Raw genomic sequence first — 26,716 nt, 5'->3', positions numbered from 1 at the left:
TACATCTAAGGACATGGTTCTACATCTAACGACATGGTTCTACATCTAAGGACATGGTTCTACATCTAAGGATACATCTAAGGACATGGTTCTACATCTACATCTAATGACATGGTTCTACATCTAAGGACATGGTTCTACATCTAAGGACATGGTTCTACATCTAAGGACATGGTTCTACATCTAAGGACATGGTTCTACATCTAACGACATGGTTCTACATCTAAGGACATGGTTCTACATCTAAGGACATGGTTCTACATCTAAGGACATGGTTCTACATCTAAGGACATGGTTCTACATCTAACGACATGGTTCTACATCTAAGGACATGGTTCTACATCGACATGGTTCTACATCTAAGGACATGGTTCTACATCGACATGGTTCTACATCTAAGGACATGGTTCTACATCTAACGACATGGTTCTACATCGACATGGTTCTACATCTAAGGACATGGTTCTACATCTAACGACATGGTTCTACATCTAACGACATGGTTCTACATCGACATGGTTCTACATCTAACGACATGGTTCTACATCGACATGGTTCTACATCTAACGACATGGTTCTACATCTAACGACATGGTTCTACATCTAAGGACATGGTTCTACATCTAAGGACATGGTTCTACATCCAAGGACATGGTTCTACATCTAAGGACATGGTTCTACATCTAAGGACATGGTTCTACATCTAACGACATGGTTCTACATCTAAGGACATGGTTCTACATCTAAGGACATGGTTCTACATCCAAGGACATGGTTCTACATCTAAGGACATGGTTCTACATCTAAGGACATGGTTCTACATCTAACGACATGGTTCTACATCTAAGGACATGGTTCTACATCTAAGGACATGGTTCTACATCATGGTTCTACATCTAAGGACATGGTTCTACATCTAAGGACATGGTTCTACATCTAATACATCTAAGGACATGGTTCTACATCTAAGGACATGGTTCTACATCTAAGGACATGGTTCTACATCTAAGGACATGGTTCTACATCTAAGGACATGGTTCTACATCTAAGGACATGGTTCTACATCGACATGGTTCTACATCTAAGGACATGGTTCTACATCTAACGACATGGTTCTACATCTAACGACATGGTTCTACATCTAACGACATGGTTCTACATCGACATGGTTCTACATCTAAGGACATGGTTCTACATCTAACGACATGGTTCTACATCTAACGACATGGTTCTACATCTAAGGACATGGTTCTACATCTAATGACATGGTTCTACATCGACATGGTTCTACATCTAAGGACATGGTTCTAGATCTAAGGACATGGTTCTACATCGACATGGTTCTACATCTAAGGACATGGTTCTACATCTAACGACATGGTTCTACATCGACATGGTTCTACATCTAAGGACATGGTTCTACATCTAACGACATGGTTCTACATCGACATGGTTCTACATCGACATGGTTCTACATCGACATGGTTCTACATCTAAGGACATGGTTCTACATCTAACGACATGGTTCTACATCTAACGACATGGTTCTACATCTAACGACATGGTTCTACATCTAAGGACATGGTTCTACATCTAAGGACATGGTTCTACATCTACGGACATGGTTCTACATCTAAGGACATGGTTCTACATCTAAGGACATGGTTCTACATCTAACGACATGGTTCTACATCTAAGGACATGGTTCTACATGGTTCTACATCTAAGGACATGGTTCTACATCTAAGGACATGGTTCTACATCGACATGGTTCTACATCTAAGGACATGGTTCTACATCTAACGACATGGTAACGACATGGTTCTACATCTAAGGACATGGTTCTACATCTAACGACATGGTTCTACATCTAACGACATGGTTCTACATCTAAGGACATGGTTCTACATCTAAGGACATGGTTCTACATCGACATGGTTCTACATCTAAGGACATGGTTCTACATCTAAGGACATGGTTCTACATCGACATGGTTCTACATCTAAGGACATGGTTCTACATCTAAGGACATGGTTCTACATCTAAGGACATGGTTCTACATCTAACGACATGGTTCTACATCTAACGACATGGTTCTACATCTAACGACATGGTTCTACATCTAAGGACATGGTTCTACATCTACGGACATGGTTCTACATCTAAGGACATGGTTCTACATCTAAGGACATGGTTCTACATCTAACGACATGGTTCTACATCTAAGGACATGGTTCTACATGGTTCTACATCTAAGGACATGGTTCTACATCTAAGGACATGGTTCTACATCTAAGGACATGGTTCTACATCGACATGGTTCTACATCTAAGGACATGGTTCTACATCTAAGGACATGGTTCTACATCTAACGACATGGTAACGACATGGTTCTACATCTAAGGACATGGTTCTACATCTAACGACATGGTTCTACATCTAACGACATGGTTCTACATCTAACGACATGGTTCTACATCGACATGGTTCTACATCTAAGGACATGGTTCTACATCTAAGGACATGGTTCTACATCGACATGGTTCTACATCGACATGGTTCTACATCGACATGGTTCTACATCTAAGGACATGGTTCTACATCTAAGGACATGGTTCTACATCTAACGACATGGTTCTACATCTAAGGACATGGTTCTACGTCTAAGGACATGGTTCTACGTCTAATGGTTCTACATCTAAGGACATGGTTCTACATCTAAGGACATGGTTCTACATCTAAGGACATGGTTCTACATCTAAGGACATGGTTCTACATCTAAGGACATGGTTCTACATCTAACGACATGGTTCTACATCTAAGGACATGGTCTACATCTAAGGACATGGTTCTACATCTAAGGACATGGTTCTACATCTAACGACATGGTTCTACATCTAAGGACATGGTTCTACATCTAACGACATGGTTCTACATCTAACGACATGGTTCTACATCTAAGGACATGGTTCTACATCTAAGGACATGGTTCCTAAGGACATGGTTCTACATCTAAGGACATGGTTCTACATCTAAGGACATGGTTCTACATCTAAGGACATGGTTCTACATCTAAGGACATGGTTCTACATCTAAGGACATGGTTCTACATCTAAGGACATGGTTCTACATCTAAGGACATGGTTCTACATCTAAGGACATGGTTCTACATCTAAGGACATGGTTCTACATCTAAGGACATGGTCTACATCTAAGGACATGGTTCTACATCTAAGGACATGGTTCTACATCTAAGGACATGGTTCTACATCTAAGGACATGGTTCTACATCTAAGGACATGGTTCTACATCTAACGACATGGTTCTACATCTAACGACATGGTTCTACATCTAAGGACATGGTTCTACATCTAACGACATGGTTCTACATCTAACGACATGGTTCTACATCTAAGGACATGGTTCCTAAGGACATGGTTCTACATCTAGGACATGGTTCTACATCTAAGGACATGGTTCTACATCTAAGGACATGGTTCTACATCTAAGGACATCTACATCTAAGGACATTGTTCTACATCTAACGACATGGTTCTACATCTAACGACATGGTTCTACATCTAACGACATGGTTCTACATCTAAGGACATGGTTCTACATCTAAGGACATGATTCTACATCTAACGACATGGTTCTACATCTAAGGACATGGTTCTACATCTAAGGACATGGTTCTACATCTAAGGACATGGTTCTACATCTAACGACATGGTTCTACATCTAAGGACATGGTTCGGACATGGTTCTACATCTAAGGACATGGTTCTACATCTAACGACATGGTTCTACATCTAAGGACATGGTTCTACATCTAACGACATGGTTCTACATCTAACGACATGGTTCTACATCTAAGGACATGGTTCTACATCTAAGGACATGGTTCTACATCTAAAGACATGGTTCTACATCTAAGGACATGGTTCTACATCTAAGGACATGGTTCTACATCTAAGGACATGATTCTACATCTAAGGACATGGTTCTACATCTAAGGACATGGTTCTACATCTAAGGACATGGTTCTACATGTAAGGACATGGTTCTACATCTAAGGACATGGTTCTACATCTAAGGACATGGTTCTACATCTAAGGACATGGTTCCCAGCATGGGGGGGGGGGAGCCAAGGACACCGACACCCTTCAAAACTGTTCCAAAATATAAACATGGGACCAGTCTGCTATTATTACACAAACTGTAATTATTATTAATTATTATGTATTATTATTCATGTATAACACAATAGAGCATTAATGATGGAAACCCTCTGCATATTTAACAGGAGGGTTTGCAGAGGACAAAGGGACACCACCTACCTAGGAGACAGTGATCTGAGGTGACTCATGTGGTTCATTGGTCCCTGGGCTACAGGTGACTCGTGGGTCATTGGTCCCTGGGTTACATGTGACTCGTGGGTCATTGGTCCCTGGGTTACAGGTGACTCGTGGTTCATTGGTCCCTGGGTTACATGTGACTCGTGGTTCATTGGTCCCTGGGTTACAGGTGACTTGTGGGTCATTGGTCCCTAGGTTACAGGTGACTCGTGGGTCATTGGTCCCTAGGTTACAGGTGACTCGTGGTTCATTGGTCCCTGGGCTACATGTGACTCGTGGTTCATTGGTCCCTAGGTTACAGGTGACTCGTGGGTCATTGGTCCCTAGGCTACAGTCGCTAACACATCACGACTGTTCTGTTTCTGGATCACAACAACATGATCTCTCCTGTGAATGACAGGATTCATGTCATACCCTGTCTATGTACCAGGAGATTTACAGAGAACAAAGAGACACCCACCTAGAGGACAGGGATCTAACTGAGTGACTAGTGACACCCACCTAGAGGACAGGGATCTGACTGAGTGACTAGTGACACCCACCTAGAGAACAGGGATCTAACTGTCAAAGAGCCAGACATTCCAGTAAGGTAGTTCTAGAACATGACAGTCAAAGAGCCAGACATTCCAGTAAGGTGGTTCTAGAACATGACAGTCAAAGAGCCAGACATTCCAGTAAGGTAGTTCTAGAACATGACAGTCAAAGAGCCAGACATTCCAGTAAGGTAGTTCTAGAACATGACAGTCAAAGAGCCAGACATTCCAGTAAGGTATTTGTTAAAATGAGAGGCTGCCTGGATCTTTTAATTTAAATACCCATGCTCCCTTCGATGTCAATGTAGACTTTGATCAGAAGCCATTCTTGTGATCATTGTGATTTTGCGTTTCATTGTAAATGTTTTGTAGGCTTATGGAGATAAATTGTATCTATGATCAGATGCTATCCATTCAAGTTTTTGGTATGTTCTTTTTTTTTTATCTGAGAATGAACCAATGATATCAGGCCACACCCAGCCATGACTACAAACACCTGTGTGTGTGTGTGTCCTTTGACACTATATAAACTTGTCACCCCGCAGTGTGTCATTATACCCTGATAAAGACAGCTTGTCTGTCGAAGCGTTGGACATTAGGTTCAATTATTTCATGTTCCCTCCTCAAGGAATACACCATCCACAGAACACAACTGATGTTCCCTCCTCAAGGAATACACCATCCACAGAACACAACTGATGTTCCCTCCTCAAGGAATACACCATCCACAGAACACAACTGATAACGAGACAGTTCCACCATTAACATTTTATTTCAACTTGGTATTTAAATAAGTATTTTTTCATTCTTGATCATTAAAATGATATCCATTTTACAGTCCATTCACAGTTGTATTACTTAGACCCCTCATATTCAACTCTGGACCTCGAAGCCAGTTCCACTGCTTTAAAATAATAATAATAATAATAATAATATTTCTCCTCTATTCAGGAACTGATTTAGACCTGGGACACCAGGTGGGTGCAATGAATTATCAGATAGGACCGAAAACTAGCAGGCTACGGACCTCGTAAGGGTCAGAGTTGAATACCCTGACCTCGGCCCTAACTCAAAAAAAGAAAAAAAAACTCTGAATATGAATGCATTCTCTCATTCAAGTAGTAGAATTAGAACTAACATTCATGTATGATGCCTCAGACAAAGTAGTACACACACCCAAGGGTTGTTAGAGACAGTTATCCCATTTAGCCAAGGAGACAAAGGTTAAACAACAAGGAGTATATGAAGGAACCAAGCAGGCATAACAAAGTCACTCACAGGTACAATGCAAAACATCAAATGAAGAGTAAAATGGGTTTCAACAGCGCAGTGCAAAAATTAATATATTTTTTTTAACCTCAAGCCTTCTCATATCCTCAGTCATTCCACTTACAATCAGACAGCCAGACTTGTATTTCAGACCAAAATGAAAGACCCCTCTCAAAAAACAACTGTACAAATGAAAAAGCTCTTTAAAAATGCTATTATTTCCATGGTATGACTAGTTAAGAGTGGTTCCTCAGGCCCGGGGGTACATGTAATGTTCTGGTACTACCTCCTCTTGACTGCTGGGCGGCCACTAGCCTTGCTGCCACCTACAGCCTTGCTGCTGGAGCTCTTGGAGCCGGAGAACAGCTTGGTCATGAACTCAGACACGTCAGGTAGCTCAGGGTTGGGGTTCAGCATGTTCATTGACTGCTCCATTTCCTGGGAACAGAGAGTGAATAAACACACACGATTAGTTCGTATCACACTGGTGTGACCTGGTCTCAGATCTGTTTCTGCTATGGCATGACAATGAGAGTTGGCAAGACAGCACTAACACATTATGTAGGTGCTTCACATTGGTGGTGGGATGAGGAGAGTTCCTTTACTATGAAATATACATTTAGATTATGAGCCAGTTTATCTAAATGTATCAACACTGAATGTACTGGATGGCAGACAATTCACAACAGGTGAGTAGAGATGTGTCAGAGTACAGGTGTCCTTGTTTACCTTTCTCATCTCAGGGTCGTTGGTGTTGACAACCTTAGGGAGCAGGACGATAATGAGCAGAGGAAGGACCATCATCAGGACCTGGGGAATCAGACACGCATTAAATCAAATATTTGTCACACGCTTCGTAAACAACAGGTGTAGACTAACAGTGAACGGCTTACTTACGGGTCCTTTCCCAACAATGCAGAGTAAAAAAATACACACACACACACGTTTGGGATCACTTAGGAATGTCCCTGTTTTTGAAAATAAAGCACATTTTTTGTCCATTAAAATAACATCAAATTGATGAGAAATACATTGTAGACATTGTTAATGTTGTAAATGACTATTGTAGCTGGAAACGGCAGATTTTTTATGGAATATCTACACAGGTGTACAGAGGCCCATTGTCAGCAACCATCACTCCTGTGTTCCAATGGCACGATGTGTTAGCTAATCCAAGTTTATCATTTTAAAAGGCTCATTGAATATTAGAAAACCCTTCGCAAATTATGTTAGCACAGCTGAAAACTGTTGTTCTGATTTAAAGAAGCAATAAAACTGGCCTTCTTTAGACTAGTTGAGTATCTATATGCTTTTCTTTCAAAAACAAGTGACCCCAAACTTTTGAACGGCCGTGTATATTACACACAGTACCACTCATTCCAGGGGTTTTCCTTTATTTTTACTATGTTCTACATTGTAGAATAATAGTGAAGACAAAGCTATGAAATAACACAAATGGGATGACATAGTAGAAATAAAAAGAAGGGTTAAACAAATCTAAATATATATTATATTTGAGATTCTTCAAACCCTTTGCCTTGACGACAGTCAAATGTTAAACAGCAGAGGGCATCACCTATTATTTGTCTGATATTGGCTAGACCTTTTATTCTATTACTCACTAGTACAAACACCATGCGAAAAAAGGCACTAGTTAAATGACACCTGTTAGGGAGGCATGTGTGTTGAAGGACCGGTATGATACCTTTGCATGGGACAGTAAAGCAATTACAATACAGTAATACTACACTATTACCACAGTAGGACTCTCCTCCAATCACAAAGCGGCAACTTCACATTTACTTAGAATCTGATGACACAGCATGGCCCTCTTTCAGAATACACAGTAAACACTATTCTATGCATCATTCGCATCTGATCATCTCACCATGGGATTCATGAGGAAGTCAGTCCACCCCCAGGTCTCTCGCTTCATGAAGTAGGTGTGTGGCCCAGAGGACCTCAGCTGGAGCGGGTACGGCTGCCGGATCACCTCAGACGTCTTGATGAAGTTCACCAGGCGGGCCCTGTGAAGTCAACCACCGCTTAGAGATCAAGTCGTCTCCTTCCCTACCACGTATACTAGCTAGAAGCCTGGCAAAGAGGCAAGACATCAAGGGCACTTCTCCCAGACACAGAATAAGACTAGTCTCATACTGTCAATGGGAAATCGGGGCCCAAGTATGTGGACAATACATGGTCTACTGATTAATAGACTAGACTATACCCTCTCTCCCTCCGTACCTATTAGAGGTCTACTGATTAATAGACTAGACTATACCCTCTCTCCCTCTGTACCTATTAGAGGTCTACTGATTAATAGACTAGACTATACCCTCTCTCCCTCCGTACCTATTAGAGGTCTACTGATTAATAGACTATACCCTCTCTCCCTCCGTACCTATTAGAGGTCTACTGATTAATAGACTAGACCCTCTCTCCCTCCGTACCTATTAGAGGTCTACTGATTAATAGACTAGACCCTCTCTCCCTCCGTACCTATTAGAGGTCTACTGATTAATAGACTAGACCCTCTCTCCCTACGTACCTATTAGAGGTCTACTGATTAATAGACTATACCCTCTCTCCCTCCGTACCTATTAGAGGTCTACTGATTAATAGACTAGACTATACCCTCTCTCCCTCCATACCTATTAGAGGTCTACTGATTAATAGACTATACCCTCTCTCCCTCCGTACCTATTAGAGGTCTACTGATTAATAGACTAGACTATACCCTCTCTCCCTCCGTACCTATTAGAGGTCTACCGATTCATCGGAATGGCCGATTAATTAGGGCCGATTTCAAGTTTTCATAACAATCGGAAATCGGTATTTTTGGACACCGACTTGGCCGTTTTTTTTACCTTTATTTAACTAGGCAAGTCAGTTAAGAACACATTCTTATTTTCAATGACGGCCTAGGAACGGTGGGTTAACTGCCTCGTTCAGGGGCAGAACGACAGGTTTTTACCTTGTCAGCTCGGGGGATTCAATCTTGCAACCTTACAGTTAACTTCTCCAACACTAACCACCTGCCTTTCATTGCACTCCACGAGGAGACTGCCTGTTACGTGAATGCAGTAAGCCATGGTAAGTTGCTAGCTAGCATTAAACTTATCTTATAAGAAACAATCAATCAATCATAATCACCAGTTAACTACACATGGTTGATGATATTACTAGTTTATCTAGCATGTCATGCGTTGCATATAATCGATGCGGTGCGTATCGTTGCTCCAACGTGTAACTAACCATAAACATCAATGCCTTTCTTAAAATCAATACACAGAAGTATATATTTTTAACCCTGCATATTTAGCTAAAAGAAATTCAGGTTAGCAGGCAATATTAACCAGGTGAAATTGTGTCACTTCTCTTGTGTTCATTGCACGCAGAGTCAGTGTATATTCAACAGTTTGTGCCGCCTAATTTGCCATAATTTTACGTAATTATGACATAACATTGAAGGTTGTGCAATGTAACAGGAATATTTAGATTTATGGATGCCACCGTTAGATAAAATACGGAACGGTTCCGTATTTCACTGAAAAAATAAAAGTCTTGTTTTCAAGATGAGTTTCCGGATTCGACCATATTAATGACCTAAGGCTCGTATTTCTGTGTGTTATCATGTTATAACTAAGTCTATGATTTGAGCGATGGTAGGCAGCAGCAGGCTCGTAAGCATTCATTCATTAATTTGCCAGCAGCTGTTTATGACTTCAAGCCTATCAACTCCCGAGATTAGGCTTGTGTAACCGACGTGAAATAGCTAGCGAGTTAGCGGGGTGCGCGCTAATAGCGTTTCAAACGTCACTCGCTCTGAGACTTGGAGTGGTTGTTCCCCTTGCTCTGCAAGGGCTGCGGCTTTTGTGGAGCGATGGGTAACGCTGCTTCGAGGGTGGCAGTTGTCATTGTGTTCCTGGTTCGAGCCCAGGGAGGAGCGAGGAGAGGGACGGAAGCTATAATGTTACACTGGCAATACTATAGTGCCTATAAGAACATCCAATAGTCAAAGGTTAATGAAATACAAATCGTATAGAGAAAACTAGTCCTATAATAACTACAACCTAAAACATCTTACCTGGGAATATTGAAGACTCATGTTAAAAGGAACCACCAGCTTTCATATGTTCTCATGTTCTGAGCAAGGAACTGAAAAGTTAGCTTTCTTACATGGCACATATTGCACTTTCACTGTCTTCTCCAACACTTTAAACCAAATTGAACATGTTTCATTATTTATTTGAGGCTAAATTGATTTTATTCATGTATTATATTAAGTTAAAATAAGTGTTCATTGTTGCAATTGTCATTATTACAAATAAATAAATAATTAAAACGGCAGATGAATTGGTATTGGCTTTTTTTGGTCCTCCAATAATCAGCATCTGCGTCGAAAAATCATAATCGTTCGACCTCTAATGAAGTTATGCTGATACGGTACACAAATGCGGTTTTGTTCACCTCCCTCAACGACTCTCACACCCTGAACAAAACAACTATACCTCATCTTTCCTTTAGATGTGATGTCTACACGGACTGCTTCAAATTTGTATCCAGGTGAGATTACTTCCACAACGTAAGATCCCGAGGGAACATCATTGACGACAAAGCTGCCATCAGTTCTGCAGAGAGACAGAGAGGATTGAGAAATTATAAATTGCAGGTTAGGGATTTACTAAGGAATCAATTAACATTATACAGTAACAGCCATGTTCAGTTTGATCTAGCATTATAACAGGTGTTGGAGTCCTTGGCCAGAGTGGGAACTAACAAAGTGTGTGTGTGCTAGTTAACTAGCAAACAATATTTACTTAAACCCCTTGACAATGCACGGTGGAACTTGGAATTTACCACGTGAAAAAGTTGGACACTCAGCATAGTCTCAATTAGTTATTCTTCATCTCAATTATCAGGCATTTGATAAGCCAGACTGCAAATAGACTGAGATGATGACACCGATAACGTCGTTGGCTAGCTGTAAACTACAAACTGGCGATGGGACAAGACTAACTACCAATTGGATATCACGAAATTGTGGTAAAAAAGTACCACAAAAAAAACTAATCTAGCAACATCGAGGCTGGTTGCTAGTAGTGACCACAACACAGGGCCCCGGCTAGTGTTAGCCCTTAACTTGCACAACAATCCGACAGCTGTAACTATTAGTTGTTTTTCTTCGTTCAAGCCTCAAGTCTTACCTCATAAAGCCTATATACTCTTCACCCTCTACCGTGACTCGGGCTGATGAAATCCAGTCTTGTGTTTTCACTCCAGGAACGATTGCCCGACCCTCGAGTTTAAAACGATCCCCGTTTGGTTGAACAGATCCACTCGTCGCGATAGGCCCCGATTCTATATCGCTGAAACAGCACGCTAAAACAAACATAGCCTGTAGAAAAATATATAATTCTGATAGTCTACCATGCAGCAACATGTTTACGTTTAGTATTTCAACAAGGATACGTTTTCTATATAACTATAATAGAGTAGCTGAAATCATGTAGCCGACAAAGCAGGTGTAAGTTTAGCATCAGCTGTCTCTGCCGTCGGGATATATTGACGTCACGTTGCTACTTAAAAAAAAAAAAAAAAAAGTTACCGAAACCCGGAAATACGCAACTTCCTTGTCTAAACAGAGATCTGTCGATAGTCAAAACATCTATGATAATGGAGATTTACGTGCTAGTTTGTTTTTTCCCCTCAAGATCAAAGACATTAACCAAGTTTCCATCCAGTTTTTATGCGAGTAAAGCCATATATATATAGAAAAATCACGAGAGCTGTGATGGAAACAGGAAGTGGAAATGCCGACAATTTGTTTGTTCCACATCGTGGGATCTTTTTGGTCGGTAAAATTAATGATGCGATAAATGGCAGTGAAAACGCTTCCATGCCCAAATATTAATATAATAACCATCATATCGAAGTAAGTTTGGAGTCACGTGAGGATATGGTGTGTGGTCCTCCCACTACGACTCAGGAAACCATGCAGTTTATTAGGCGACAGATAAATTATGATGAAAGTACATGGTGATCTTGATGCGCCTTTCCAGTAAATATCGAGGGTCTGATTCTGGTGATATGATTATCGATGCAACTGCCGTGCGGTTTGACAAATACAAATGGCTTTTATCTATAATAATCTCATCGTGTAGACCAGTCTACCTGCTCTGTATCTGCCAGTTGTTGGCTAGATCGCACGTTTCAAGACCAGAGTAGCCACATTTGCTATTTAACGCAAGGTGGTTTTGTAACAAAACTATCGGTAGAGTTGAAAACAGAGGAAACCCATTTAACACACGGAATTTTGGATTTTTTGTACAGGGTGTATGCAAATGTAGGCGAAAAAGTACACTTTGTGTGCCCTACGTCATCATGCACTTTAAAAGAACAAATCTGCAACAAATCTGGTGGTGGAAACGGGCATATTTTCTTTATGCGGATTTCAGAATATTCTCATGAAAATGTCGTCAATTGGATGGAAACCTAGCTACAGTCCCGTTATCCGAGGTTGTTTAATGACAAACGTTACTGCCTGAGCCATAAGAGTGCATTTTTCTTCCTATTAGAGTGCAAACTTTTTTGTCATGGCAGTGACAGACTGGTATAGCATGATTCAGATGGACATCTTTTCCCATTGAGGTATTTTCACAAACCGAAGCTAAATGTTTTCATAAAACCAGTGCAGTCAGTCTCTTTTCCCAGCAATATCTGTTCTCAGAAACAAAACAAAAATGCCTCGGGCCAGACTTACATTTTTTACACATGGACCTATTCATGTCATATACAGTGTCCTCTCATATCACCATATACAGTGTCCTCTCATATCACCATACACAGTGTCCTCTCATATCACCATATAGAGTGTCCTCTCATACCACCATACACAGTGTCCTCTCATATCACCATATACAGTGCCCTCTCATATCACCATACACAGTGTCCTCTCATATCACCATACACAGTGTCCTCTCATATCACCATACACAGTGTCCTCTCATATCACCATATACAGTGCATTTGCCCTCATATCACCATATACAGTCAATTCAAAAAGTATTCATACCCCTTGACTTAGTCCACATTTTGTTGTGGTACAGCCTGACTTCAAAATTGATTACATCCATTTTTTTCTAACCCATCTACACACAATACCCCATAAGGACTAAGTGAAAACATGTTTTTAGAAATATTTGCAAATGTATTTAAAATTAAATATAAAAACCTAACTTACATAAGTATTCACACCCCTGAGTCTGTACTTTGTAGAGGCACCTTTGGCGGCGATTACAGCTTTGGGTATGTCTGCATCAGCTTTGCACATCTGGTTTTGCAGATTTTTCCAAGCCCTTTTAAGGTAGATGGAGAGCGACGGTGAACAGCAATCTTGAAGTCTTCCCACAGATTTTCAATGGGATTCAATTTTGGGCTTTGGCTGGGCCACTCAAGGACTTTCATATTCTTGTTCTGAAGCCATTCCAGTATGGCTTTGGCTGTATGCTGCTGACCACACCACACACTGAGGTCTACACTCCAGTCGGTAGTGGTAATGCACCTTAAAGTTGATTGCCAACCACCATATAAAGTCCAAAGAAGAAGAAGCCTGAAGGAGGAGAGATACCTATAAACTAACTCAGTTTACCCTTTTATCTGTGGATTAGTGGTCAGAGTAGAGGACCATGTGCATTTCAGGTAAAATAACAACCAAATGTTTCTATCCCAGGACGAATTAGCTAGCAACAGCAAGCTAGCTAAATTGCCATAAATGTTTGCTTAATGTAATTGGTTCAGAGTTAATTTTGATACTTCAACCTGCATGTCCTGGTGTGGGGGGACAAAATCAACCTGCACGGTCAGCATGTAAGGTCATCTGCACTCTGAAGCAGGTTCTCATCTAGGATTTGCCTGTATTTGGCTCCATTCATTGTTTCCTCTATTCCTACCAGTCTCCCAGTCCCTCCTGCTGAAAAGCATCCCCATAGCATGATGCTGCCAGCACTATGCTTCACAGTAGGGATGGTGTTAGATCAAATCAAATGTTATGTCGCATGCGCCGAGTACAAGGGTAGTAGACCTTACAGTGAAATGCTTACTGACAAGCCCCTAATCAACAATGTGGTTTTAACAAATATAAGTGAAAAGTATTTACTAAATAAACTGAAGTAAAAAAATATTTATATATACAAATGAAAAATAGAAGAAAATTGAAAAAATAAACAATTAAATAGCAACAATAAAATAACAGTAACAAGGCTATATACAGGGGATACCGCTACAGAGTCAATGTGCGGGGGGCAGAGGTTAGTTGAGGTAATTGAGGTAATATGTACATGTAGGTAAAGGTGAAGTGACTATGCATAGATGGTAAACAGAGTAGCAGCAGCGTAAAGATGGAGTCAATGCAAATAGTCTGGGTAGATGGGTGATGAGCTGTGCCTGTCTTTCTCTAGACATAGCACTATACATTAAGGAGTTCAAGTTGTGTCTTATCAGACCAGAGGAATCTTTTTCCTTACCATCTCAGATTCTTTCACGTGCCTCTTTCTCAGGAGTGACTTCCATCTGGCCACTCTACCATAAAGCCCAGATTGATGAAGAGACTGTTGTACTTCTGGAAGGTTCTCCCATCTCAGCCAAGGAACTCTGTAGTTCTGTCAGAGTGGTCATCGGTCATCTCCCTGATCAATGTCCTTGCCCAGTTGCTCAGTTTGGTCAGACGACCAGCTCTAGGCAGGGTCTGGGTAGTTCCATATTTTTTCAATGATGGAGTCCACTGTCCTCTGAAATTTTCAACACTGTAAAAAATGTTTTATACCCTTCCCCAGATACACTACATATACACAAAGGTATGTGTAAACCCCTAAAAAATGTGTTATACCCTTCCCCAGATACATATACACAAAGGTATGTGTAAACCCCTAAAAAATGTGTGGATCTGTATTTTTCAGCCACACCTGTTGCTGACAGATGTATAAAAATCGATGGGTTTTCTTTGACCGAGCAGCCACACACAAGAACCCCATGCTCAATGCCAAGCATTGGCTGGAATGGTGTAAAACTCACCTCCACTGGACAGGCGTTCTCTGGAGGAATCACGCTTCACCATCTGGCAGTCCAACGGCCAAATCTGGGTTTGGCGGATGCCAGGAGAGCGCTACCAGCCCGAATGCATAGTGCCAACTGTGAAGTTTGGTTGAGGAGGAATACTATTTTGGGGCTGTTCTTCATGGTTCGGGTTAGGCCCCTTAGTTCCAGTGAAGGGAAATCGTAACGCTACAGCACACAATGACATTCTAGAATACTCTGTGCTTCTAACTTTGTGGCAACAGTTTGGGTAAGGCCCTTTTCAGTTTCAGCATGACAATGCACCCGTGCACAAAGAGAGGTCCATACAGAAATGGTTTGTAACTTGACTAGCTTGCACAGAGCCCTGACCTCAACCCCATTGAACACCTTTGGGACGAATTAGAACGCCGACTGCAAGTCTGGCCTAATTGGCCAACATCGGTGCCTGACCGATGTGGGGGGGGGGCGCTAACTCCATATTATTGCCCGTGGTTCTGAAATGAGATGTTTCGACAAGCAGGTGTCCACATACTTTTGGTCATGTAGCGTATATGTCTCAGAATTTTCCCGGAGATCTACAGACGGTTCCCTTAGACTTCCTGGTAGTTTCACTGCCACCTGTGGGACCTTATATAGTCCAGTGTTTCTCTCCAAATCACGTCTAAACAATTGAATTGGCAACAGGTGGACTCCAATCAAGTTGTAGCAAACATCAAGGATGATCAAAGGAAAGTGGAGCTCATTATGAAGTATCACAGCAAAGGTGTGTGAATACTTATGTAAAAGAGATTTCTGTATTTCATTTTTAACATATTAGCAAAAAAAAAAGAAATCTTAACAAGTTTCACTGTCATTATGGGGTATTGTGAGTAGATGGGTAAGAAAAATGATACATTTCAGCCTGTAACACAAAATGTGTAGTAAGTCAAAAGGTATGACTACTTTCTGAAGCACTGTATAACCATGGGCATAACACGAATATCAAGTGCCCACCATTTAAAATACTAAAAATATAAATAAAATCCTTCAAGACAGATTTTAGCAAATTTATTTTAAAGATGATTAAAAGAATCACTGTATTTACACTTTTACAGTCAAACATCATTCATGAACAGGATTAACAACAACAAGAAGAGCTCTCATAACTTAAGACCACAGCAGTTTTCAAGTTCTTCATTCAGGACATGATTGGAAGAATCGAGAAGTATTAAAACTAGGAAGGGGCATGCATTATTTTACATCCATGATCTGTGCAGGTTTTACACACCATGATGAGGAAGAGTGGCTGTGGTGGGGAGAGAGAACTTGGCACGTCACAGAGCGGCCCAAGACCCAGTCTCAGCGCGCCTCCGAAACAGCACCCTATTCCGATAAAACGTGCCCTATATAAGAAATAAGGTGCCTCCGTTGCCAAGTCTCATGGAGGTCGACTGAAGACTTGCCTCGTCGCAAGACGTCGATCCACTTCAATGTGAAGTAGTCATTCCTGGTTTTGCAAAGAGAAAAAGGCTCCTTCCTCCCCTTGCGTCTCTCCTCCCTCCTTTTGTTAGTGTCTCTGCAGCTGTGATTGAGTGCGGAAGGTTGTCTGAATTGCTCAGGTCATCAATCCCCATATAATAGAACAGTGTTCCTGTCGGTGTGTGGAGCATTGTCTCGTCTTTATTGCCACTGGCTCCAGGTAACGATTAAAAACACAGCTCTCTCCGGCAGTAGTGGTCGCTTCCTCAGTGCTACATTGACTGATTGGTCAGCGTAGTTGTAACAAGTAAGACTCAATGGCCTGTTGAGAGAGAGAGAGAGAAGAGACCGGTGAGAGACAACTTGTGAAATGCCAATCTAGACCAGGGATGGGCAACTGACGGCCTGTTTTGTAGACCCGGATCAAAATGTTTTGCTCGTTAGGTAGGGGGGGGCTCAACAAAATGTTAACTTAGGGCCCCTGAAAAGCTAGGGCCGGCTCTGACTGCATGTGTGGGTATGGATATGGGTATGCAGATCTGCAAGCTTACCGAGACCCCTCACAATGAGTTCAGATTTTTGTTGTGGTCCCTACCTCCATATCTAGAGCCAATGGCCTTGGAATGAACGAAGACAAAGGATAAATAACATGAAGGGCCGCCATGACACCTTACCTTTGCCATCTCTCCTGTAGTTCCTGGAACCAAACATAACCGGGGTCCTTCTTCCCACAATTCCAACAGCTGCTGCTTCAAGACTTGGAGGTTCCTGTAAACAGACGTAAATCAAATTAGGCTTGTAGCAAAATCATGCACAGAGCCTTCTGTGTGCGCTGCCACCAAACCCGTAACCGCGCTGTCCGGAGAAAGAGGAAGGTAAATATAAATGTAAAAAAGTTAAAGAAACCAAACACCAAAATATGAAAAGCTGTTAATATACCTGTCCTCTGAGCAGCTGTCCTGCAGTCTATTGCTGTTTGTGGAGAGTTCTGGCCACCATTTCTTAATGACAGACTGAATCCAGTGTAAACCCACAATCAAGTGTCTGGTAAAGGAACAGAACAAAATTATTATCCATTATTATCCATCAATTATTACCCACATATAGTTCTACAGCAGCTGCAACTACAGGTCATTGCTGTAAAAGAGAAAGTGTTCTCTTGTCAACTTACCCGGTCAAATATAAAACTAATAAATTCCACAGTTGAACTTACTCTTCATATTTAGTGGCGAGGATGGTTTTGACTTGTGGCAGGAGGTCTACACAGCAGCCCAGTGATATGCACGGCACTTCGTCTTGAAGGCTACAGAAGCACAAACAAGTGACACGCGTATTAATTTGTGTCTCAAGTTCACTCATCACAGCCATACATTATCATGTTTAAATTCAACTGGGATACTCACTTTTTAGTTATTACTGGCAGACAGTCAAGAAGCACGCCCGTGTCTTCAATTCTATGGAACAGTGTTTATTGGACGTGAACATGTTGATTAAAATCATTAACGGTATGTGGGCAGGAAGATAGATGAGGAGTCTGTGTTCCTACCTGATCAAGTATGCCACTAGTTCGCTGGCGTTTCGTCGCCATAGTGTCAGAGCTACATTTAATCGGAGATTCCTCCCAAAAAGCACGTGTGTCATTGCGTCATGATCCTTCGATAGCTGGTCAGGAAAGATACCCACAAAGGCAGTGGGGCATGACAAAACAAGTCAATACAATCCACTTCAAAAAGCTACAAAGGATCAAACAGAAAACACTTGAATTGTCTCAGAAAAGAGAATGACACTTTTCTTTCCAATAAACAGGGTCTTTTTTTATTTTACCTTTATTTAACTAGGCAAGTCAGTGAAGAACAAATTCTTATTTTCAATGACGGCCTAGGAACATTGGGTTAACTGCCTGTTCAGGGGCAGAACGACAGAGTTGTACCTTGTCAGCTCGGGGGTTTGAACTTACAACCTTCCGGTTACTAGACCAACGCTCTAACCACTAGGCTACCCTGCCGTCTACCGATCTATCCCAGTGTGCAAGGATTGGAGAGGTATTGGGACTATGGTGACAATTCCAAACCTCTCGGAGGGTGCCTAGAGCGCAGGGGGCAACGGTTTGATGGTGGGAATGGACAGTATGAGGTACAGAAGTGATAATGATCATTGGTCTACAAACATCAAAGGGCCAGGGTAGGGAGTGAATTGGGGACTGGCCGGTAGTATCTCACCTCAGTGAAGTAATCACCGTACTTGTTTCCCGGCCCTGCCATCTTGGAGCCAGCTTCTGCTACAGAGTTCACAGGGAAAACGCAGTTGTCATTGTAATGTATGGCCTGCACTTCCTCTGGGCAGGTGAGTTCATTCTCCTTGTTGGCCATGTCACAGACAGCCCGACCTGCGGGGGGCTCTCTGTGGCTCACGCCAGAGCTCACCACTACACTGTGACGCGACAACGAACACTTTCTCTTGTTGCACACAGACACTTGTTTTGCTCTGCCGGAGATGTGTGCACCGCGACTCACGGGGAATCTGTTGGGGAGGAAAGGAGTACAGTTAAAAGAAGATATATAAATAAATAAATAAATAAAAGGATTTTGTCTTGATACATGCACTGGTTAGTTAGGAGACTAGACACTATGGTAGTGTTTGGAGAAGTGCTTGGGGAAAAAGATGGAAATGTGTTTCGATGGTTAGATCTTCCCCAGTGACTGAGCAGCCGTTAACTGCAGTGCTAGGAAAGGCAGCTTGTACATTAGATCTACATAGAACTGGAAAACTCACCGGTCTTTATCTATTTCTTCCTTAATTAAAAAAAACACCTAAAACAAAAAGGATAAGTGATAAAAACGTACAGTTTTCTTTAAAAAGAGAAATGTTTGACTAAGGTTAGTAAACACCTCTTGGTTCATATTCATAACAGAATCACTGTGTGATCCCGATTCGCCACACTGTGCGCATTTACACGATCAGCGTCAGATTTAACAAACGGTGAAACATCTTTCTAGTCAATGCTTACAACAATTGAATGCTTTTATTTCAATGACAGGTGCACACTGTGGGGGGGGGGGGGGGACCGGGATGCACACTTCCCACCTTGGAAATCCACTCACCTCCTTCATATTCTGGTCAGCTGCAGAGTGGTTGCTGATGTGATGGAGATATTCATGAGGTTTGTCCTGGTTGAGCTGTTGGAATTCCCTGCTTTGCCTATCATGACTTCCAGAGGCCATAGTAAGAGACACTATTGGAGAGAGAGAAATAAAAAATGAAGTGTAAAAATGGTAATTCATAGTGCACAAAACATCATGCCAAATTATCAAGTTAACCCCCCCCCTTTAACCCAAAGTTGTCTGAACTGCCACTTCACTAGCAGAAACAACCCACTCAAAACATGAGGTACACAAGACATACGGTGCATTCAGAAAGTTTTTTTTTTTTTAAGTATTCAGACCCCTTGATTTTTATCCACATCGTTACGTTACAGGCTTATTCTAAAGTTAATTAACCCCCCCCCCGACCTCCTCCTCAATCTACACACAATACCCCATAATGACAAAGCAAATGTGTATGTGTGCAAATGCATAAAAAAATATACAAAACTGAAATGACATGCACATAAGTATTCAGACCCTTTACTCAGTACTTTGTAGAAGCACCTTTGGCAGTGATCACAGCCTTGAGTCTTCGTGGGTATAAAGCTACAAGCTTGGCACACCTGTATTTGGGGAGTTTCTCCCATTCTTCTCTGCAGATCCTCTCAAGCTCTGTCAGGTTGGATAGAGAGCATTGCTGCACAGCTATTTTCAGGTCTCTCTAGAGATGTTCAATCGGGTTCAAGTCCGGGCTCTGACTGGACCACTCAAGGACATTGAGACCTGTCTCGAAGCTACTCCTGCGTTGTCTTGGCTGTGTGCTTAGGGTCGTTGTCCTGTCGGAAGGTGAACCTTCGCCCCCAGTCTGAGGTCCTGAGTGCTCTGGAGGAGGTTTTCATCAAGGATCTTTGTACTTTGCTCCGTTCATCTTTCCCTCTATCCTGACTAGTCTCCCAGTCCCTGCCGCTGAAAAACATCCCCACAGCATGATGCTGCCACCACCATGCTTCACCATAGGCATGGTGCCAGGTTTCCTCCAGACGTGATGCTTGGCATTCAGGCCAAAAAGTTCAATTTTGGTTTCATCAGCGGGCTATCATATGCCTTTTACTGAGGAGTGGCTTCAGTCTGACTGAAGAGATGGGAGAACCTTCCAGAAGGGCAACCATCTCCACAGAGGAACTCTGGAGCTCTGTCAGAGTGACCATCGGGTTCTTGGTCACCTCCCTGATCAAGTCCGTTCTCCCCAGATTGCTCAGTTTGGTCAGGCAGCCAGCTCTAGGAAGAGTCTTGTTTCCCAACTTCTTCCATTTAAGAATGATGGGAGGCCACTGTGTACTTGGGGACCGTCAACGTTGCATTGCCCCCCCTTTACACTACTGCTACTCTGTTATTATCAATGCATAGTCACTTTAAAACGCTCTACCTAAAATGTAAATTTGACCTAAATTACCTTGACTAACCGGTACCCCTGCATATTGACTCTGTACCGGTATCCAATGTATATAGCCTCACTTATTTCACTGCTGCTCTTTAAATTATTTATTTCTTATTCTTTTTTTAAAGTTTTTTTTTTTTAAACTGAATTGTTGGTTAGGGTAAGTAAGCATTTCACTGTAAGGTCTGTTGTATTCGGCACGTGACAAATGAAGTTTTGATTTGTGCCTTGACACAATCCTGTCTTGTAGCTCTACGGATAATTCCTTCGACCTCATGGCTTGGTATTTGCTTTGACATGCACTGTCAACTGTGGGACCTTATATAGACAGGTGTGTGCCTTTCCACATCATGTTCAATCCATTGAATTTATCACAGGTGGACTCCAATCAAGTTGTAGAAACATCTCAAGGATGATCAATGGAAACAGGATGCACCTGAGTAGAGGTCGACCGATTATGATTTTTCAACACCAGTACCGATTATTGGAGGACCAAAAAAAGCCGATAGATATTTATCTATCTACACACACTTGTAATAATGACAATTACTATAATACTGAATTTACAATGAACACTTATTTTAACTTAACATAATACATAAATAAAATTGATTTAGTCTCAAATAAATGTTAAAACATGTTCAATTTGGTTTAAATAATGTAAAAACAAAGTGTTGGAGAAGAAAGTAAAAGTGTAATATGTGCCATGTAAAAAAGCTAACGTTTCAGTTCCTTGCTCAGAACATGAGAACATGTGAAAGCTGGTGGTTCCTTTTAACATGAGTCTTCAATATTCCCAGGTAAGAAGTTTTAGGTTATTATAGGACTCTCTCTCTATACCATTTGTATTTCATATACCTTTGACTATTGGATGTTCTTTTTGGCACTATAGTATTGCCAGCCTAATCTCGGGAGTTGATAGGCTTGAAGTCATAAATTGTGCTTTAAGCATTGTGAAAATCTGCTGGCAAACAGAGGAAAGTGCGGTTTGAATGAATGCTTACGAGCCTGCTGCTGCCTACCACCGCTCAGTCAGACTGCTGCTGCCTACCACCGCTCAGTCAGACTGCTGCTGCCTACCACCGCTCAGTCAGACTGCTGCTGCCTACCACCGCTCAGTCAGACTGCTGCTTCCTACCACCGCTCAGTCAGACTGCTGCTGCCTACCACCGCTCAGTCAGACTGCTGCTGCCTACCACCGCTCAGTCAGACTGCTGCTGCCTACCACCGCTCAGTCAGACTGCTGCTGCCTACCACCGCTCAGACAGACTGCTGCTGCCTACCACCGCTCAGACAGACTGCTGCTGCCTACCACCGCTCAGTCAGACTGCTGCTGCCTACCACCGCTCAGTCAGACTGCTGCTGCCTACCACCGCTCAGTCAGACTGCTGCTGCCTACCACCGCTCAGTCAGACTGCTGCTGCCTACCACCGCTCAGTCAGACTGCTGCTGCCTACCACCGCTCAGTCAGACTGCTGCTGCCTACCACCGCTCAGACAGACTGCTGCTGCCTACCACCGCTCAGTCAGACTGCTGCTGCCTACCACCGCTCAGTCAGACTGCTGCTGCCTACCACCGCTCAGTCAGACTGCTGCTGCCTACCACCGCTCAGACAGACTGCTGCTGCCTACCACCGCTCAGTCAGACTGCTGCTGCCTACCACCGCTCAGTCAGACTGCTCTATCAAATATCAAATCATAGACTTAATTATAATATAATAAACACACAGAAATATGAGCCTTAGGTAATTCATACAGTCAAATCTGGAAACTATAATTTAGAAAACAAAATGTTTATTATTTCAGTGAAATACAAAACCGTTCAGTATTTTATCGAACAGGTGGCAACCCTAAGTCTAAATATTGCTGTTACATTGCGCAACCTTCAATGTTATGTCATAATTATGTAAAATTCTGGCAAATTAATTACGGTCTTTGTTAGGAAGAAATGGTCTTCACACAGTTTGCAACGAGCCAGGTGACCCAAACTGCTGCATATACCCAGACTCTGCTTAGACATGAACACAAGAGAAGTGACACCATTTCAGGAACCGCATTGATTATATGCAACGCAGGACAAGCTAGTTAAACTAGTGCTATCATAAACCATGTGTAGTTAACTGGTGATTATGTTAAGCTTGATAGTTTTTTTATAAGACAAGTTTAATGCTAGCTAGTAACTTATCATGGCTCCTTGCTGCCTCCACTCGCATTACAGGTGGTCATCTCGGGAAGTAGCAAGCTCCCTTGCAATACAATCGGCATCCAAAATGGCTGATAACCGATTGATATGAAAACTTGAAATTGGCCCTATTTAATTCGGCCATTCCGATTAATCGGTCACCCTCTACACCTGAGCTCAATTTCGAGTCTCATAGCAGTCTGAATACTTATGTGAAGGTATTTCTGTTTTTAATAAATATGCAAAAAAAATTCTAAAATCCTGTTTGTGCCTTTATTGTGTGGGTAGATTGATGAGGTAATGGGGTATTGTGTGTAGATTGATGAGAAAAAATATATCTATATATTTTAGAATAAGGCTGTAACGTAACAAGATGTGGAAAAAAAGGAAAGGGGTCTGAATACTTCCTGAATGAACTGTATGAGTCCGTCATAGCAGTGACAATGGAAGTCTGGTGTATGCTGTACTCGTTTTAAAGGAGTTCATGACCTGGTCACAAAATCTCCTTATATTACAAGCTGCGTTTAACTGATGACAGTACTACTACTAGTTCATAGGACAACTATGAGTCGACTAGCTACAGGGGGAACAAGTTGGTCGAAATAAAAAAATGCCGGATTACAATACACTGTGGCTGTAACATTAAGCTAAGCTAGCATTGTCAACAAGCGCCTGCCAACAATGCACTAGTGTAGCTAGTGGTGCGCGACTAGGCTTTTTTTGGGGAGAGTTGACTCCGTCTCCTGTGTTTGGGAGTCACACTTGCACGACTCCCAACGACGCGCTCCAACGGACGCGCACACATGTACACACTACCTCATTATTGCAGAGTCCTACCACGAAGACTACATTTGCCTTCTAGAGGACTGACATCAGCATGGTGTTATCAACTTAAGCCTATAGAAGGTAAAGTGTAGGAACTATAATATTTCATTGATACTTCTGCTGTGTGCAACCTTGATGGATCCCATGGGATGATGCTGCGCTTGTAATTTCCCCAAAGTTTAGCAGGGATGCCCTGCTTCGCGATCTACTGCCTAGGACAGGACTCTCCAACCCTGTTTGTGGAGAGCTGCCATCCTGAGAGTTGACTCATAACCTAGCACATCCAATTAAATAATTAGCTAGTTGATAAACTGAACCAGGCTAGCACTTTAGGAATCGGGTTGGGAACCCTGACCTGGTAGGACATAAGCCAGGGTTTCATTAAATATGCTATAGACAATACTTACTGTAGTTACACCCATATTTTTTGGGGGGGGTCAGTTAAGCAAGTCAGTTAAGAACAAATTCTCAGGATCCCCCTACCATGGATCAATTAAACTGATGCATTGAAGAATAGCTTAGCCATATGCATTGATAGCCTAATATATATGTTTGGTGAATTTACAAGGCATTGTAGACAAGACATTGCGATAAACAGATTACAAGATATATATAGCCTATTCTGCCTGCCTGCCCCGATCCTCTCTCCCTCGCATGCTCTGTCTCCTCACTATGAAAAACTGTAGTGTGTCTTGTAGAATAGCTCAGCCTACTTACTAATTGATAGCCCCTACTTAAGTGAACTTCCGCTAGTCATTGCAGGCCAATAAATTGCGAAATACTGCATTGCAAATAGCCCAACCGATGTATGGTTCTGACTGTCTGCTTGATGAACGAGATGCCTACCTATGCCTCCCTGGCTGTGTCCCTCTTCTCTATATATCCCTAGCTAATGTCGCTTTTTCTTTGCTGTGAAAGATCAGAGTTTGTTCTCGGGAAGTAGCCTACGGCAACTAACGTTAGTTTCCTCCGCAAAAATACTCTGTCGAAGACCAGGGGAATCAAAGCTTGACACCCATAAAGGGGAGACGGGCCAGGAGTTGACTCCCTCTAGTAGACTAACAACGAAGATAAGGCGTTGGCTGTGGTCAACCATAACGTACCTACTACTAGCAGCAAACAAACTAAAAAAATGTTACAAAGCAGCAAATATTGTTACATGATATCTTACCTTGCTAGTTAATAAGTACACATTTGGCTAGCATAGCTAAGTTACTAAGCTTTCCCAGCCAACAGAGTAAATTACGCAGCAATGTGTGATCTAATGTCAGTTAGCAGCAAGCTCCCTAGTTAGCCACCTTTCTAGAACAATGAGCTATGAACACATACGTATATATTATATAAGTAAAGCAGCTCTCTAACTAAGTGTTAACTACGAGTCTAAATGTTTTGATAGTAAACATGTCGAAATACTAATCTTTATCGGAGTGGCAAGAAAGCAGGCACGCGAATGACATGTTAATTAGACCCTCTCCGACTAAACCTTTATCACTAAACCGTGGAGTTTAGTCGGTTAATGAGACCCTCTATAGTTAGCAATTTGCTAACGGGCTAATATGATGCTAATATGATATTTTTTAAATAGCTAGTAAATTAACGAGATCCGTGATGGGGCCTAACTAGCTGGCTAGTCCAGGAAAACATTTAATTTGTTCAGGCTAACGGAGTTGTCGAGCTCAAAACTAAGCATAAAGTGTCAAAGTTTAGCAGTAGCTAGCTTGACTAGCTACTATTGGAGATGTCAACCTGCATTGTTTGCTGTTTGGGGTTTTAGGCTGGGTTTCTGTACAGCACTTTGAGATATCAGCTGATGTACGAAGGGCTATATAAATAAATTTGATTTGATTTGATGTCGACTATAGCTTTGCTGTTGATAAGTTAGCTAGCTAAGACTAGATAGCATAGCAAAGGGTGGGTGGGTGGCTAGCTAACGTCGGCTAGTTTTATTTCTAGGAAACATATGGCAAGAAAAAAAGTTGATTTAGCTACTAATTCAGTTATTGCAATCATTATTTTACTAACCGTCACATTTTGCGAAATGTCAGGACTCTCCTCAGCAATGTATGTCCACGTGGAAGTAGTAAGGAATTACCTGTAAAGTATAAACCTACAACAAATGTCTGGCTAGCTTTTCAAATTGAATTCACGTTCAGAGCCATTCAAATGAATACACCGTTTGCAAGGATTATGGGATTGATATTGGCAGTGAAAATAGTGGAGTTTTTGCGGTATCTAGCGACGAAAAGTGTAACTACACCTGACATTTAGTGTCTGGTCCTAGTTCTCCATCTAGTGTTAGATATGTATTTACACATGGTGTTACGTCATAACACTAAAACAATTGTCAGTCCATTGGTAAATAACTTTCAGTTGAAAAAAAAAAAGTACATACTACAACCTACCAAAAAAAAATGCTGCTGCTATAAGCTAGCTATGTTTACAGCTCTTTCTCCTCCCTGTGAAACGGGGACCCGGATTTCCTGACGGGCTGACCCC

At 41.9% G+C, this 26,716-nt stretch overlaps 2 protein-coding genes across 3 annotated transcripts; both read right to left on the bottom strand.

The window, feature by feature from the left end:
- Positions 1 to 5,644: 5,644 nt before the first annotated feature.
- On the bottom strand, positions 5,645 to 11,735 carry emc7b (ER membrane protein complex subunit 7b). The gene is made up of 5 exons (XM_029655141.2): positions 11,368 to 11,735; positions 10,672 to 10,791; positions 8,049 to 8,187; positions 6,890 to 6,970; positions 5,645 to 6,598 (listed from the first exon to the last, which is right to left on the bottom strand). The coding sequence occupies exons 1-5, from the start codon at positions 11,601 to 11,603 to the stop codon at positions 6,443 to 6,445; spliced, it is 732 nt and encodes a 243-aa protein (XP_029511001.1). The 5' UTR covers positions 11,604 to 11,735; the 3' UTR covers positions 5,645 to 6,442.
- A 4,532-nt stretch (positions 11,736 to 16,267) lies between these two features.
- On the bottom strand, positions 16,268 to 26,406 carry katnbl1 (katanin p80 subunit B-like 1). Of its 2 annotated transcripts, none has more exons than XM_029655139.2 (10): positions 26,243 to 26,406; positions 19,795 to 19,925; positions 19,466 to 19,503; positions 18,913 to 19,213; positions 18,240 to 18,355; positions 18,097 to 18,147; positions 17,907 to 17,996; positions 17,633 to 17,737; positions 17,368 to 17,461; positions 16,268 to 17,015 (listed from the first exon to the last, which is right to left on the bottom strand). In XM_029655139.2, exons 2-10 carry the CDS (start codon positions 19,912 to 19,914, stop codon positions 16,983 to 16,985), a joined length of 948 nt encoding a protein of 315 aa, XP_029510999.1. In that variant the 5' UTR covers positions 19,915 to 19,925; positions 26,243 to 26,406; the 3' UTR covers positions 16,268 to 16,982. The 2 variants fall into 2 exon arrangements, with proteins under 2 accessions (XP_029510999.1, XP_029511000.1); XM_029655140.2 differs by lacking the exon at positions 19,466 to 19,503 and having other exon boundaries at positions 18,913 to 18,971; positions 19,117 to 19,213.
- Positions 26,407 to 26,716: the final 310 nt, after the last annotated feature.

The sequence above is a fragment of the Oncorhynchus nerka genome, linkage group LG24, assembly GCF_034236695.1.
Source record: "Oncorhynchus nerka isolate Pitt River linkage group LG24, Oner_Uvic_2.0, whole genome shotgun sequence".
Lineage (NCBI taxonomy): Eukaryota > Metazoa > Chordata > Actinopteri > Salmoniformes > Salmonidae > Oncorhynchus > Oncorhynchus nerka.
Note: the sequence above shows the minus strand (reverse complement) of the source record. Positions and strands in the feature narration are given on the sequence as shown.